Here is a 17,079-nt window from a genome sequence, read left to right on the forward strand (position 1 = left end):
TTCTTTCTTTTCTTTTCTCTTTTCTTTTCTTTTCTTTTCTTTTCTTTTCTTTCTTTTCTTTTCTTCTTCTTCTTCTTTTCTCTTTCTCTTTCTTTCTTTCTTTCTTTTTCTTTTTTTTCTTTCTTTCTCTTTCTGTTCTTGACAGAGTCTTCCTCTGTCACCCAGGCTAGAGTACACTGGCACGATCTGGACTCACTGCAACCTCCACATCCCAAGTTTAAGCAATTCTCCTGCCTCAGCCTCCCAAGTAGCTAGGATTACAGGGACCTGCCACCATGCCCAGTTAATTTTGTATTTTTAGTAAAGACGGGGTTTCACGATGTTGGTCAGGCTGGTCTCGAACTCCTGACCCCAGGTGATCTGCCCGCCTCAGCCTCCCAAAGTACTGGGATTACAGGCATGAGTCACTGTGCCCAGCCTGAACATAGGATCTTTCTAGACAATAAATGTATACATACACATACTATCTCCACATTCTCCCCTTTTCACCTCCCTAGAGGGCCAGGCATATGGTCCTCTAAAAATCAGGATATGATTCTTAGATTAAGAATTGTTAAAGTTAACTATAACAAAAGTAATACATACTTGCTGAAAAACTTTCAATAACAGAAGAATACAAAATCAAATAGCAAGTCCACCACTCTGTGATTTTCAGGAGAAACCACTGTGGAGTCTGGTGTGTATCCATTCAGAACTTCTTCTTTACATACACACATGAACACATATTTAAAGGTACTTTTTTTTGCTTGGTTGTAGTTATGCTATTAAAGCAACATTACAGTGCACATGTATGTGTATCCTTCAACTTTTTTTAATAATCATATTTTTTTAAAAGCAGAAATTACCGCTCTATTTTTGAAGATTTAGCTTAGTAATATGTCCATGTCGCAGAGCTCTGCAGTTTTCAAAGTTCTTTCCCGCACATTGTCCTAGTTACCCCACAGAATGGCTCTGCAAGGTGGGCTTTCTCAATGAAGTGAAGTGATTTGTCTGAGGTTTCGCAAAAGTGGCAAGGTGGGGTCTTTCAAGTCCAAGTGCAGAGCCCCTTACAGCCCTCCGTTGCCTCCTCTAGTCACCTTCAATGGAGATGGGGCAGGAAATGAAGTCTCTGTTACAGTCATCCACAAGGCAGTGCACGGGAAGGTATGTGTACCGGTACTTTAAGAGCTTAAGGAACACCTGGCCAGCAGGATGGCTCACGCCTGTAATCCCAGCATTTTGGGAGGACAAGGCAGGTGGATTGCTTGAGCCCAGGAGTTCAACACCAGCCTGGGCAACATGGCGAAACTCTGTCTCTACAAAAAAATACCAAAAATTGGCTGGGCACGGTGGCTCACACCTGTAATCCCAGCACTTTGGGAGGCAGAGGCAGGCGGATCACCTGAGGTCAGGAGTTTGAGACCAGCCTGGCCAACATGGAGAAACCCCATCTCTACTAAAAATACAAAATTAGCTGGGCATGGTGGCGCATGACTGTAATCCCAGCTACTCAGGAGGCTGAGGCAGGAGAATTGCTTGAACCCGGGAGGCGGAGGTTGCAGTGAGCTGAGATTGTGCCACTGCACTCCAGCCTGGGTAACAAGAGCAAAACTTGGTCTCAAATAAAACAAAAATTAGCCAGGTATAGTGACACATGCCTGTAATCCCAGCTACTAGGAGAATCACCTGAGCCTGGTAAGTTGAACCTGCAGTGAGCCCTGATCATGCCACTGTTCTCCAGCCTAGGTGATGGAGTGAGACCCTGTCTCAAAAAAAAAAAAAAAAAAAAGAGCTTATGGAACACCTACTCACTGTCCAGGCTGTCAAGAAAATTACAATGTGATTTATTACCCATTATTCCCCCTCCATACACCTTTACAGTTTAAGAGGGAACAAAATGATTGTTTTTATTTCCCTTCTTTGACTGCGGTTAAAGGAAAAGCTAAGTCAAAAGACAATCAAAAGATGAAAATGGAGGCACCAAGTCTCCAACTAAGAGTTGGCTAAATCACACACCCTTATGCATGTGCATCTTCCTTCATTACCGGTACTTTTGTTAAAAGCATATTAAGCAGAGAAAAGGAATTTAAATATGACCTTCACTCCCCAAGATATTGGAACTTTTGCCTTTTGGGAAGCAGCAGAGAATAGCAAAAGGCATTCCTAAACTGAGTCCAAATTCCAGCTCCACAAATCCCTAGCAGTAAGCTCCAGGATAAATCACTTTGAGCCTCAGTTTCCTACCTCATAGTGTTGACTGAGCCTCACTCAAAGCAATTAATTAGTATTTGTTCCCTTTCCCTCCACTAATATGTTTCCTTTAAATTTATGTTATCATTTCGAAGGAAAAACCTTCTTAAAACATGAAAGTACTAGAGAGTATGCTGCATTTGATTTCTGATTAGAATAGCTGCTAAATACTAGTCTGCTTTCTAACTATAGCATTAAGTAGACTTGGAAACTGCAGAAGAGTGCCTCTGGGGACAAAATGTGTCCGTGTATGATGATGGAGCTACTTTTCTTCCACTGAGAACAGGTAACCAGAACCACTCGGGGCTTTGTCACTTCGTGGTGGGATGGATCAGGTAGACAGCTGCACCAGGAAGTGGGAACTATTCCCCCCAGACCCCACCTGCATTCGAACTTGGTCCTTACCCCACTCCACCCTCACAAAAAAACTAGTGAAGTCCCTGCTTTTCATTTCCACAGACTGCAATACTCCGTGCTGCATATTTATCTGTGAATGGGCATCTGAAAACAGGTTAACCTGGAAAAATGCTTTGGTATACTCTGAATAATTCGTAAGATGAACTGGTTCTTTAAAAAAAGTTCATAAAAGTCAACTTTAAATTACATAATACATAATTCCACAAAACTCCTGTATTCTCTTCACCATCCCTCCAACACACATACACACAGGGTTACCACAGCTAGGACTTCAGTGTGTATCTTTCCAGAATCCCCTTGTTAAAAAATACACACATACATGTTAAGCTGGTATATCTCTAGGTTGATTTATAATTATCAAGTATATTGTTATATAATAATATATATTTAATAATCTATTAATGTATAATATATATTATATAATATTAAAAAGGTACAAAGTGACATCAGGAATCGCCATGGAACATCCTCCATAAACACATTACATCAGCCCAAAGGCTGCCAGCTCCACTTCAGGCAGAATGCCTGCCGTCCAACGCGAATGTAAGCTTGTCTGTATCATGGAGCGCTCCTGCCACCTCAGCTGACAAGGAATCTTGCTGAACTTGATTCCTTTTCTCTTTCATCTCTCACTCACCTGACTGACCTGGTGAATAAAAGCCCACCCCAACAGGACAATGGAGGAAACGCAGATACAACCAAACCAGCTCTGGACGGTGAGAAGTGTTCTGCTTGTTGTTCGGGTAAGGCGTGTGTGTTCTGTGGGTCGGGTGGGCACAGAAAACATTCTCTCCTGCTCTATATCAAGTTGTTGCTGAAAGGGGAACTGTACCGTACCTGTGGGTCGAATATGATCTTTAAAAATCATCAGCAACATCTTGGACTTTGACATACAAGTTACTAGTATTAACCATTAAACTTCAGAGCACCTTTGTGAGACTGGATCATCCAATGTCTTGGAAGGCACCTGGTACTTCTTCAACTTGTTTTTGAAAGTTGGTGCCTCAGAGCTTTGAAGGCATTTAATCATGTCAAAGAAAAACAGTGACAAGTGCTTTCAGGCAAGCACACGAATCCTTTGTTATTCACAAACTGTGGCAAGTTCTTAAGATAGTATCCACTATTTATGAGAAAATTTATGAGTACTTAAGATATACTTAAGATAGTATCCACTATTTATGAGTATTCACTATTTCTACGAGACAGACTTTTGGAATTCCAATTAGAGACACCAGAAACATACCTTTTGCAGCCTGCTTGTCACAGCAGGCTCTCCCCACAATCCCCTCCACCCTGGCCTCAAATTAACACAAAACAAAACACAAAATCTAGGAACAAGTTAGTTCAGAGCCCAAAGAAGTCTACTCCTTTGGTATGGACACTTGGGGACCTGGTTTCTGGAAGAGATGGCATCGATAGGAGCTCTAACAGGGAAAGAACCAAGACACAAAGTGATTCTCCCAGAGGTGGTTAGCCCCAGAGCGGCAGACCTAGAGCAAGGGCAGCAAGCTAGGGAACCAGGGGGTGTCTTCCCTAGTCAGATCCCAAAGGGGCCAGACTAAGAAAGTTTAGGTAGTGTGGCAAGTTTAACTGATGTTTCTTGGGACAAGCAAAGTGGGAAGATGCTGAAAACACTCTCCCCACATCCTTGGGCCTTTAGTAGCTAAAAACAAAAACACTACACAGTTAAACGGATGATGTGGATAGCCACTCTAGTATTTAATGTATTTCCTGAGTTACTGTAACTAGAAGTTAACTATGGACAAGCTTAGTTATTTCAGTGGATCTTAAACTTTCAACAGAACTTTTGACTGGGTTAGATGGTAGAGATTCTTTTGAATATAACATCCTATTTGTTTTTATGGAGTGCAATTGGGACCAGATAGTCTGTCAAAAAGCCTGGTTGTTGGAAAAAGGCTGGAAATTCTTCAGAAATAAAATACTTCTTAAATATATGCTTCCCTTCATCTTGAATTTTTTTTTTTTTTTTAAATAAGCATGAAGTCTCTTAAATGTGAGTTAAGGAGCAACAGTGATGGAAGATGGCAGCCACCATAGGCTTGGGAGTAAAAAAGTCCCTTGCAGTTTCTGACTGCTAGGAGAACTTGAAGGTGGCCAGAAAAGAGGAGATGGCACAGTTAGCTGGGGTCTAGAAGATGACAAAGACACGTCACTTACAGGATGGACAGGGATGATGACTGGGCCTCCAAGAAAAATTTATGAAAACCAAATATCCAGCCTTAAAATAGAATGTGGACCTACATACCCAGAAGTGCCCCCTTTGTAAGATTTGTAATTACAATTAACATGGAGTTAATAATTCCAATGGAGTGGTGGGCCCAAGATCCATGTTAATGCTAGCAAAATGGCAGAATTCATAAAGCATCAAAGTCATCCTGCAAGAGCTTCAGCGCCCAACAATATCTAAAGAAAATATGAAATTCCCTCAGCCTCCTGAAGGACAGTATTACAGCAATTAATCAAAAAGAAAAACCATGGGCCTTTCCCTTCCCTACAATTCAATTTAGGGAGTCTTCATTTTCCACAGTAGTAAATTTTCTAGATAGGTCTTGTAGACCTCAAAGAACTAGAAAGGAAGCTCCCATTCAAAGGAAATTTCTCTTAAGATACTAAATGATACTAATTTTTTGTCCATTTGAAATATGTAAGTTGTACTATGATAAAATATCCTGTCAAGTGTAACTACTGTCAACGTAGTTGAAATTCTGGGATCAAGAAAGTATATTTACATTGATTTCCATCGTAACTGGTGGGGCACATTTAACTGTGAAAAAGACACATCGCACTATCACCTTTCTGTTGATTACATGGCCTGGGGGCTCTGCCTTCTCTCCTTACCCCTCACCCAGCTCCTACCCTCCCTGAAACAGCCCTCCACCCTGGGGGACTTGTTACTCTCTTACCCTAAATCTTCCTTTCTCTTGCAAACAAACCCACAGGCCACTGAAAGCAGGCTATTACGTTGGAAAACTTTCTTTACTACTTTTACATTTACTCTACAGATCTTGATTTCAGGGGATTCTTTCCTGTAGTTAACTCATTAAGTTACTTGGCATAATTTAAGTGTACCAGAACTGTTAGAGTAATGGGAACCAATGCCTTGTGATGTGAAATATTCCATCATACATACTAACTTGATTAAATTAATGCCATTTTAGTATCTTCTTGTTGAACAGAAGTAGAAGTGAAGGTTTCAGGCGGCAGCCTGTGGAACTGCTGCTGGTTATGTGGGGTGCTTTGCCTGCCTCCCTGGTTTAAGTCTTAAATGATGACCCTTCCAAGCCATCATCCTGTCCCCATGCTCCTCCACTCCCACCTTTGAGTGAAGCATGGATTATAACCCCTCCATTTCCCTCTGAGATTGGCTTTCAATGAGGAATTTAGGGCTTTCACCGTATCTTCTCTTCCCCAGCTTTACTGAGGGGTGCCTTTTCTTCTCTCCTCCTCAAGTTCCTTTGGGGCCATCACCACCCAACACTTTCCATGACCCTTTCTTGCTTTGGCCAGAAGCCATTAGGTAAGGCTGGAAAGTTTCTCTGACCTCCCTTGCTTAGTTTTGGAACCACACTTATTCGCTCTCCACTAGGCTGGAAAATGAATATTGGGTCCTCAGCCCTGCCACTTTCTGCTGTCATCATCAGCTAATGCATTGTTTTTAGCTCAGGTTTTGATAAAGAGAATTGTCACCAAGGTTACTCAGACCTGCTAGCTCTCAGAGTTCTTGGTGGTTAAATTTGGAGAAAGGCCACATGAAGACACTCAGAAGCACACATGATCCCTCTGAATTTTTTTTTTTTTTCCTGTAATGATTTTGCTTTTAAAAATTGAAGAAGTTTTAAATAGGGCTGTCATTTGGTCATCCTTGCAATCCATTGGGGTCTAGTTTGGAATGTGACAGCTGGAACAAAACCTTGATCTGGTGCATATTTTGGGTTTGGTGTTGAGGTTGCTTCTGAAGATCCTCAGCAGGGATTAAGACCTCGGTGTGCACAGCAGACCCCTGAAACTGGCCGGCTTGCCCTCCCGGCAAATTGCTTTGTTTTTCCACTTCCTGTTCAGGTCCACTAAATGCTGAAATGTGGATGCATACAGAAATAAATGCAGTCCATGATGTACTAAAGTTTTGTTTTTTTAATTTGGTATTTGTGTAAATCCACCTTTTGAAGCAGCAGCTATCAAGTCTGAAAAGCAATTATGTTTCCATTAATGTTTTTCTGGGGAAAAGTTAGTTCTAAGCATTTAACATCCTGTTAAGTGAAGTTTAGTATAACAGTATTCCATAAGCAGTCTTTTTTATTGTCTATTGCCAAATTTTAAGTGTACTTTTAAAAAAAATCTAAGTTAGAAATTAATAATTAACAGAGCATCTCTACAGGGGCAGAAATATCATGTCTGGTTACACTGTTCTCAGACAATCATTAAAACTTAGCATTAGCATTGGTTAATCACAGAGGAATACTCTCGAGTTGCTGCTCCTCAAGGAGCAGGTATTCATTCTGCATTAACTTAAGCTGATTTTATTAAGAAAAAACACTTAGATATAAGTTCATCAGGATGGCCTTCCAATCTTATGCCTTCAGGTCATGCTGACCACATGAACGGTACTTTGATACAGTTAATTGAATACAAAGGAGCCACTAAAAGCCTCTGTTCATAATTATCACCTCCAGTTCAAGCCACTATTCTCCTGCTACGTGGACCTAAATCAAGAACCACAGCGAATATCTTTCCTCAATTTACCCTCTTTCCCTTTATCTTCCTTTCTCTTGCAAACAAATCCACAAGCTACTGAAAGCAGACTGTTAAGTATGTTGGAAATCTTTCCTTACTAATTTTACACTTACTCTACAGATCTTGATTTCAGGAGATTCTTTACAATAGAGAACTCATTAAGTTATTTGGCATAATCTAAGTGTACCAGAACTGTTAGAGCAATGGGAACCAATGCCGTGTGATGTGAAGTGTTTCATAAATATTCACTTGATTAAATTAATGCCATTTTAGTGTCTTCTTATTGAAAATACTTACTTCTTTATTACTGAAGTCAGATTACATGACAAGTGAGTTCTATAATTTCATGGAAAATCTGAATACATCACCGGCTTATCAAATAAGAAATTTTCATGTATCTACAGGCCCAAAGCCTTTTGTAAAAGGCTGATATGGTCTGGCTCTGTGTCCCCACTCCAATCTCATCTTGAATTGCAATCCCCATAATCCTCATGTGTTGAGGGAGGGACATGGTAGGAGGTGATTGAATCATGGGGATGGTTTCCCTCATGCTGTTCTCATGGTAGTGGGTAAGTTCTCACAAGATCTCATGGTTTTATAAGTGTCTGCAAGTTCTTCCTCCCTCTTCTCTCTCTTGCCTGCACCATGTAAGACATGCCTGCTTCCCCTTCCTCCCTGATTGTTAAGTTTCCTGAGGCCTCCCCAGCAATGCAGAACTGTGATTAATTAAACCTCTTTCCTTTATAGATTACTGAGTCTGGGGCAGTTCTTTATAGCAGTGTGAAAACCGATGCATACAAAGGCCAAGTTTTGCTGGCCTTTTTAAAACACAAATTTAAAATACAACCTGGCATTCAACTTCATTTGCTTATTGTTCACTGACTTCCATTCATATTGATAAAATAAAGACAACTATAGAAAGCAAAAATTCCCAGTCTAGTTAAAAAAAGAAAACTGAAGCTAAAAATAAGCCTTGCCAACAGTCTTAAGAATCAGTCTGTTTAGTAAATGGTGTATGTAAACAAATAATTAAAGATGCCATTAAACTACAAGTTGGTAAACAGGCATTACCTATTTAATAAGTACAATATATACATAGAATCCTCTTGAAAAGCTTCATTTTATACAGAAATATATTTACAAAATGAACAATGTAATCAAATTAAAGATTATCTGTATAACACACACACACACACACACACACACACACACACACACACACACACAGACATATGTCCTCTGGAAGTTAAACAAGTTTCATCATTGCAGTCAAAATGGATAGCCACTTGCATTTTTAAAAAAGAATTCCATTCCAGAAGAAAAATACATCTTTAATATACAATTATATTTTTCATTTATTTTCCTGAAAATTCTCCATATTTAGATTATCTTTTCAATTATTTCTTTGTTCATCCTTGAAAAAGTTCAGGTTTCTAGTGCCACCAACAGGTGTTAGTTAAAAATGAACAATCTTCGTGTCAAAAAAAACTGCTTTTAAAAAAAAAGTTATCGAAAAATAGGCTACTGGAGTCAACATTCATAAAGCATAAATGACAATATGATTTATAAAAATATTTTCACCTGGGTAGCAGAATAACAACATTTACATTATTAAGGATTCTATTTTTTTTTTCTTTTACTATCTTGGTTTAAATTTGCATGTAACAATTTGTAGAAAATAATATACTGCAAAAAAAAATTGGAAACGTGTGACATGATTAATCTTTACGAGCACCAAATAGGCATTAATAATTTAATAAAATGGTTAAAAAAATCTAATGCCATTTTATGGTCTTTGGATTTTTCTTTTTTCTTAAATAATAAACATCAGGACCGGGCGCAGTGGCTCATGCCTGTAATCCCAGCACTTTGGGAGGCTGAGGCAAGCAGATCACAAGGTCAAGAGATCGAGACCATCCTGGCCAATATGGTGAAACTCCATCTCTATTAAAAAATACAAAAATTAGCTGGGCGTGGTGGTGCGCACCTTGTACCAGGTACTCGGGAGGCTGAGGCAGGGGAAGTGCATGAACCCGGGAGGTGGAGGTTGCAGTGAGCCAAGATCATGCCACTGCACTCCAGCCTGGTGCCTGGCGACAGAGCAAGACTCTGTCTCAAAATAAAAATAAAAATAAACCCCAAATTGTGACAAAAGTTAGGAAATGTGCAGAACCACCAGGAAAACAATAATTTGCTCTCAGCGTACCTTTGAAAGGATTCTCCAAAGCCTCATGTAAGAGTGAGATTTCCGGGCCACTTGCACAAGTAGATAAACCCTCTTCTCAGCCTAGTTACAAAGGGCTGAGGAGCGACAGAGGCCTAAGGCCTGCTCTGACTGTCTTCCAGCTATTTTCTTTCCTTTTTTTTTTGAGACATGGTCTCACTCTGTTACCCAAGCTGGAGTATAGTGGCAATCATAGCTCACTGCAAGCCTCAACCTCCGAAGCTCAGATGATCCTCCCAACTCAGCCTCCTGGGTAGCTGGGACCACAGGTATGTACCACTGCATCTGGCTAATTTTTTGTATCTTTTGTAGACATGGGGTTTTGCCATGTTGCCCAGGCTGGTCTCAAACTCCCGGGCTCAAGCAATACTCCCACTTCGGCCTCCCAAAGTGCTGGTATTACAGGTGTGAGCCACCACACCTGGCCCCAGCTATTTTCATTAGACCATAAGCTCCATGAGGATGGAAATGCCCTGTCTGGTCTGCTCATTAGTATAAACACAATACCCTGTATGGTACCAATACAATAGTGTAGGTTTTCAATAAATGTGTTTATTAAATAAATAAATAACATGTTGGTAGCCTGATAAAATTGAATTTCAAGCTACATTGCTTTAAATGGTTATGAAGATGGAAAGTAAAAACAAAAAGCCACCATGAAAGTTCAAATTCAGTCTTCTGCCCAAATCTACCATTTCAAGATCCTTAAAAATGAACAGGCTAATAACGTCTGAAGTGGTATGGGGAAAACGGAATCACGGCAAGTATTCACTTTAAAATTAAAACTATTGAAGTGTATACATACATATACATACACAGAAAAAAATATTTCCAGCTCAAAGAAACCAAAATATTGCTAACTAACCAAAACAGCCTTTGATATGTACAATTAATAATGAACATATAAAACAAACCTCCCCCCCACCAGGTCTCAGATTTATCCAGATCATTTTCCTTTTCCAGACACCCCATTCTTCTCACCATATATTTAGACAGGAGAAGGCCCTCTAAATCCTTACATCAGGAGCTGTCTGTGAATCAGTATAGAGATAGGTATCTCTGATCTATGTAGATTACTTTGCTCAGTCCTGATCCACATACAAAAGCACACAGTAGACACTGAAGAACAAAAGGAAACTAAAGCATTTTCTTCAAAAAATTTCCATAGTTTCTAACATTTAAAGGCAAAAAGGTAATACAGTCAAAATATTGTTTGTAGATGGTAGCACAAATATTAATACTGGAATGTGCATTTTTGTTTAAACTGTATATATATTTTAAAGTGTACAGGCATATGACACTATGGATCTGATCACGATTTGGTCTCCATTATACATTTTGTGCCTTGGGGGAAAAAAACAAATATTGTAGTTTATGAACCTGTATCATAAGAAACTAGAAAAATTCAGTTACACTGCCTACTCAAAGTAGTCTTCAGGAGTATTAAGTAGTATGTCTAGAAACAAGTGGTAAAATAATTCAGATTTGATTGCACTTTCCCTTATTTTGATAAATTATTATTGGTAAAAAAACAGGACACATTATGTTAAGATTAATACTTTTTAGAACTATTCTAAAAATAAAACATCTTTGAACATATATTTTCATTTTAAAGTGAAAAGATACTGGTTTGGGGATAACATCTAACTCAATATATATGAAAAAAAACTCATTACATAATCTAATCCTTAGTAATTATCTTTTTAAACAATGCTAAGTTGATTTAAAAATGTTAAAACACATTAAAAGGATATTGCCACCATGAGCCCAACTTTTAGAGCCCATACAATTCTTCACAGGCTTTTAATCCATCATCTCAAAACTTAATTCCCTTAGTGGGAGAAAAAGGAAAGCAAAAATCCAAACCAAACAAGGCTTGCTGCAATATCTGCACAAGAGCCAAAGTATCTTACTATGGTAATGATCTGAAAATAATAAAATATGAAAAATCATACTCAGAAATTATAAGTGAGAAATAATAAGGGGTGAGAAAAAATTCAATGACATAGAAATATTGATACCATGGCAACACTTAAGTGTATTTCTTAAATATTGTAAAAAATCCAACAAGATAGAAAAATTTGGCTCTAAAATTAAGTTCCTTTGGTTACAAAGATATACTTATTTTAGGTATGTGTGAGGTCTTTTAAGAGACAGGGTCTTGTTCTGTTGCTCATGCTGGAGTGCAGTGGCATGACCATGGCTCACCTGTAGCCTTGACCTCCTGGGCTCAAGTGATCCTACCGCCTCAGCCTCCCAAGTAGCTGGAACTACAGGCATGCACCACCAAGCCTGGATAATTTTTTAAAATTTCTTTGTAGAGATGAGGGTCTTGCTGTGTTGCCAAGGCTGTTCTTAAACTCCTGGCCTTAAGTGATCCTCCTGCCTTGGCCTCCCAAAGTGGTGGGATTACAGGTGTGAGCTATCGCATCTGGCCGACTTTATGTTTCAAATAAATATATTGAAACATCACATTTGGGGGACCTGTATGGTCACTCCATTATAATACATAAGTAATATATCAATGGCCAAGAATGGTGCTCCAATGAAACAGTTAATAGCGCCATATGCTGGTTTCTCTTAGAAAATGGTTCTTCATAAATATTTATCTTTACACAGTATCAGTAAAACTAAAGCATTTCAGTTTCAAAGAACTATTCATCTCTCTGTTCTAATGATTGAATCCATTTCACAATTTAAAATATAAGTAAATGCCACAGGAATTTTCTAAATTAATATATAATTTAAAATAATATTTTAAGTAATTAAAAACTTTAAAAACTCAGCCATTAACTCAAACAACCAGAATCTGAAAAAACATAACCCCAAGCAGATAAGAAAACCTGACAGAGGCAAACAATGCCTGTTCATTGCTAGTTACCAACAGCTAGCTTTCCTATCAAGTTCAGCTTTCATTAAAACTGAAGTTAAAAGATTTAAGTTTTCATATGCATCTCTAAAACTCACTCAATGTTTTGCTGGAATGCAAAACAAAAATTTTTATCATTTTTTTTGGTTGTCTTGATGTTGGACAAATAGCATATTACTGATGCTTACCACCTGTCTTTTCATGAATAATTTTTAAAAGGCGAGTCATTTTTGACATCGTATGTTTTAAAGGGAAGAAATATGAGCAAAGGGTTTTATAAAAGCCCTTGTAATGTTCAACACTTCATATGAATATAAGCAAATTAAGTTGTTGAGATTCAATGACAGGCTGTTATATTGTACCATACAAAAACAAATTTCATCAAAGCTTTCAGTCTTACAATATATACAGCAATGCATTCATATTGTAAAAGGATACTTTTTTGTTCAGATGAAGCAAAACAAATTTTTACTGGCTGAAACATAAAGTGGAAGAGAGTTTCCAACAATAATGGTCAGTGGCATCTACTCCTGTGTGGCTTTTGTCTGTTTACTGAGCAAGAGGCTTGTATTAGGTTTTCTTTGTCCTCTGTTCCAGTTCATGCTGGTGCTTAATAAGACGTTCTATTTCTGTTCCAAGTGTCTGCAGATTTTCCTTTAATAATTGGGGTGAGCGAAAAGAAAGAAAAACAAAATGGCTAAGTATAATAAATAAAACAATTCAGTTTGAACTATTTTTTGCCTAAATTTTGAAATTGAAAGAGTGGTTAGTCCTAAATGCTATGTCAGATAAACCTGGGACACAGCAGTTTTCAGTAAAGTACTCCCGTCCATTAATTTTTAATGAATAAAATGATTACTATTATTGATTTAAAAATTATTTTTAAATTCATTACTAATTTTCAAGGCCCACCCACAGCAAAAATAAAATAGTTGGGTCAGATAATAACTGCAAAAAAAAAAAAAAAAAAAAAAAAAAAGCTGGAAAATAAATCAGAAATGCCATAATCTTAAAATATTATTTCAGAAATTAAAACTAATTATATGTCAAAGCCCATCCAATGCAAATGTAATGACTCATCTTAGTGTCTATCAAATAGCAAAATTAATTTTTGCTATTTTTCATCTTTCCTCACTAATATAAAAAACTATACTTTTCAAAAAGAGGAAATCATGAAACTTCTCTCTGGGTAGAATGACCACGTTGCATTACAGAAATAGCCCATCTAATTGCTAGATCAGACTATGAAACAGGCACTGTTTTGCTATGTTTACTGGTTGGTAAATGAATGAGAAATACAAATACCTTCAAAGTAATATTTTTTAGTAATGTATCCTCCAAAACAGCCTGTAATTTTCGGTTGATCTCCAAAGACAGCTCCAATGTTAATCCACTGTCAGCTGGATGGGATGTATATAAAGATGCCATGATGCCACCCCGTCTACTTAAATGAACTTTGTTAAAATCAGATGCCTCTGAAGAAAGTGTGCCTGATTCTTCCCGTAAAATATAACTTTGAATTATTCTGCAAAACAAAATGATAGTATCAGTTGTGCACTTGAAGAATTAAAAAGGAATTTGCAAAAGTCAACTAACTAATCATGAAGACAAGTATAAAATAAGTATTAGGTTAATAACCTAACTATATTAGAAAAGAATGCTCCTTTTCTAATATGGTTTCTTAAACTACCTCATTTTTGTTCTATTGTAGCATTCAGAGTAAAGACATATAAACATTGCTTTTCTATCTCTTTCCTTATTAATCAAAATTTGAGCTTTTTTGTTTTTGTTTTTAAAGAGACAAGGTCTCCTTCTGTCACCCAGGCTGGAGTGCAGTGGCACAAACATAGCTCACTGCAGCCTCCACTGCATGGGCTCAATCAAACCTCCTGCCTCAGCGTTCTCAGCAGCTAGAACCACAGATGTGTACCACCATGCCTGAATAATTTTTTTTTTTTTTTTTGAAATGGGGTCTTGCTATGTTGCTTAGGCTGGTTGACCTGGCCTCAAGCAATCCTCCTGCCTTGGCCTCCCAAAGTGCTGGGATTATAGGTGTAAGCCACCATACCTGGCTGAGCAATTTCTTTATTGTTCCAATTTCTGTTAATATTTTGTTTTCTATTATTAGACTTAGAACTTGCTGTATTTTATTCTTTTTCTTTTAATAGTCACAAACAAACTTTCCTATAAGTCTAAAGTTATTTCAAAATAAAAATTAAAAAGTTACTGAAAAAGGCCTACAATATAAAAACACTTTTATTTACATAAATACAGTATTTGTGAGAGGAATGTGGCGCAGCACATTCCCCAGAGTTTGGATCTCTAGCTCTAGGTCTGCCACTCAGGGGATGAATGGTGACCCTGGAACATTTAGTGATTTGACCTGAGCCTCAGTTATCTGCAAAATTAGAGAACTCACTCATTGAGTGGTTGTAAGGAATCAATGAGATATTGCTAAGCCACAGGCACAGTGCCTTGTACTACTAGGTACTCAATAAATTATCCCACTATGCCCTAACCAACAGGAAAAAAAATGCACAACTCCATTATTTCTCTTAGAACCACAGTCATAAAAATAAAAAGCTAAGTAAAGCATTATCTTTTTAAAATCTAAAGTTGTTTATCTTATCTTAAAAATATTAACATCAACTGAACTCTCTATCACCTTTCCTTAAAGACTTGTGTTTTATTTCATCTTAGTATTCCCAAAACCTAGAACATAATAGGTAATCATAAAAGACTGGGAATTGAATAACTACAATTATTTTTTGAAAGACAGGATCTTGATATGACTAATTTTGAAAACAGTAACTTTGCCATATAAGTAATGGTATTTTGAAGATTACGCTACCATAATAATACATACTTTGTTTTTTTCCTAATTTCTTCCACCAGTTGTTTGATGTGGTCCTCCATAAATTCTATCTTTTCATTTTTCCGGGCATGTGCTTTTTGCAGCCTAACTATCCTCTCAATCAACATGGCCTTATCTACTTGTGGAAAGTTATCCACAGCTACTGAGGACCCAGTATTTTCTGGAGATCGATCTTCTGCACTGCTTCGAGCATTCAGGGACCCTGAAGACAAAAAAATCAGTTTAGATACTGTGCTTAATCTAACATCATCTCTCATCTATTATTTATTCCAGCATCATCTTCAAATATTCACTCTAACAGAGTTGGACACAGAAGACAACACAGGTCATACCTAGCTTCGGTTCTTCTTTCCGAATATACTGGCGACAGAGGTACCAACAGGTGTATACTGTATTTCTCAGGAAGTGGTAACAGAGAAACAAGGATCTCAAAAAGAATAACAAGTCTAAAGTGATACTAAAATTAAACTATAATAGAACAAAGCAGAGAGGAGGAGGAAGGGAGGAGAGGAACAGAAGTATGAGAGGAGACAGAGAAAGAGAGGTTACAATATAGTGGGTTTAGCTCTGAGGCCAACCTGCCTAAGTTCAAATACTATTCCACTTACTGGCTATATGACTTTGGACAAGGTATTTAATTTTCTGTGCCTTGGTTATGTCATCTTAAAATGGCAATAATGACATTATTTACCTGACAAGATTGTTATCCTCATTTAAATGAATATATGTGATGTGCTTAGAAAAAGGCATATAGTAAGCATTATGTAGTGTTAGGTATTACTTTTACCAATATAAATGAGAATTTGATCTTCCTTACCCTACAAAGATTAGTTTTTTTACAATCCCATTTTATAGCTTTAAGTAATATATCTTACCTAATGTTAAATAACAAATAAATGGCAGAGCTGGGATCTAAATACTTATCTATAATTTCAAATCCATATTCTTTCTACTACACATTTTTTCCCACTACTGTAACAGCTGATGATGGTTTTCTCCTAACGTGCAACCTCTGGGAGTAATACAGTGTAGTGGCAAGCAAGGACTTGAGTCCGAGTTCTCATTGTGGGTTTTGGGTGAATCATGTAGCCTCTCTGAATCTTGGTTTCCTCATCTGTTAAATGGGAATTATAATACCTACCTCACATGACTTTTCTGCAGAATAAATGGTATGTTTAAAGTGCTTAGCATGGTTCTTGGCATTCCAAAAAAGACACAAACACTGATATTTTGCTAATTGTCATTTTCACAATGGTATCAATCATAATTTTATAGATTCTGTTCATTTTTACTTTAGAACACAGGCACATCTATCACGAGAAAAACTAAAAGATTTAAAAATATATACATGTGAATATACATGTACAAATCTGATACACAATGGTAACACTTTCATTGGTTCTTGGGTGTTAAAAGAAAAAGAGAGATTACTGTACACCAAATCTCTCTGTATGAATTAATATAAATTTGAATTTTAAAAAATGAAAGAGTAGGCTGTTGCACAGAATAAAGCAGCATCAGGCTAGAAAAAGGAAGGGGCTGGCCGCAGTGGATCACACCTGTAATCCCAGAACTCTGGGAAGCCAAAGTGGGAGGATCACTTGAAGCCAGGAATTCGAGATCAGCCTGGGCAACTTAGTGAGATCTCATCTACACACACACACACACACACACACACACACACACACAAATAAATATTAGCCAGGCATGGTG

The 17,079-nt window shown here is 37.6% G+C and overlaps 1 protein-coding gene and 1 pseudogene across 6 annotated transcripts in view; one reads left to right on the forward strand and one right to left on the reverse strand.

Annotated features, from left to right (window-relative positions):
• The first annotated feature begins 3,414 nt into the window (after window positions 1-3,414).
• Window positions 3,415-5,762, forward strand: LOC116553955 (annotated as a pseudogene).
• Window positions 5,763-10,154: 4,392 nt separating this feature from the next.
• Window positions 10,155-17,079, reverse strand: part of CCDC186 (coiled-coil domain containing 186) — a 55,341-nt gene continuing 48,416 nt past the window's right edge. For all 6 annotated transcript variants that reach the window (XM_032281696.1, XM_032281700.1, XM_032281699.1 and 3 more), the window contains 3 exons: window positions 15,358-15,568; window positions 13,797-14,016; window positions 10,155-13,145 (listed from right to left, as the gene is read on the reverse strand). In XM_032281696.1, coding sequence (XP_032137587.1) covers window positions 13,062-13,145; window positions 13,797-14,016; window positions 15,358-15,568 — 515 coding nt within the window. In that variant the 3' untranslated portion in view covers window positions 10,155-13,061. The remainder of the gene's footprint in view (window positions 13,146-13,796; window positions 14,017-15,357; window positions 15,569-17,079) is intronic.

The sequence above is a fragment of the Sapajus apella genome, unplaced genomic scaffold (assembly GCF_009761245.1).
Source record: "Sapajus apella isolate SASKATOON/1434 unplaced genomic scaffold, GSC_monkey_1.0 scaffold13, whole genome shotgun sequence".
NCBI classification, from domain to species: Eukaryota; Metazoa; Chordata; class Mammalia; order Primates; family Cebidae; genus Sapajus; species Sapajus apella.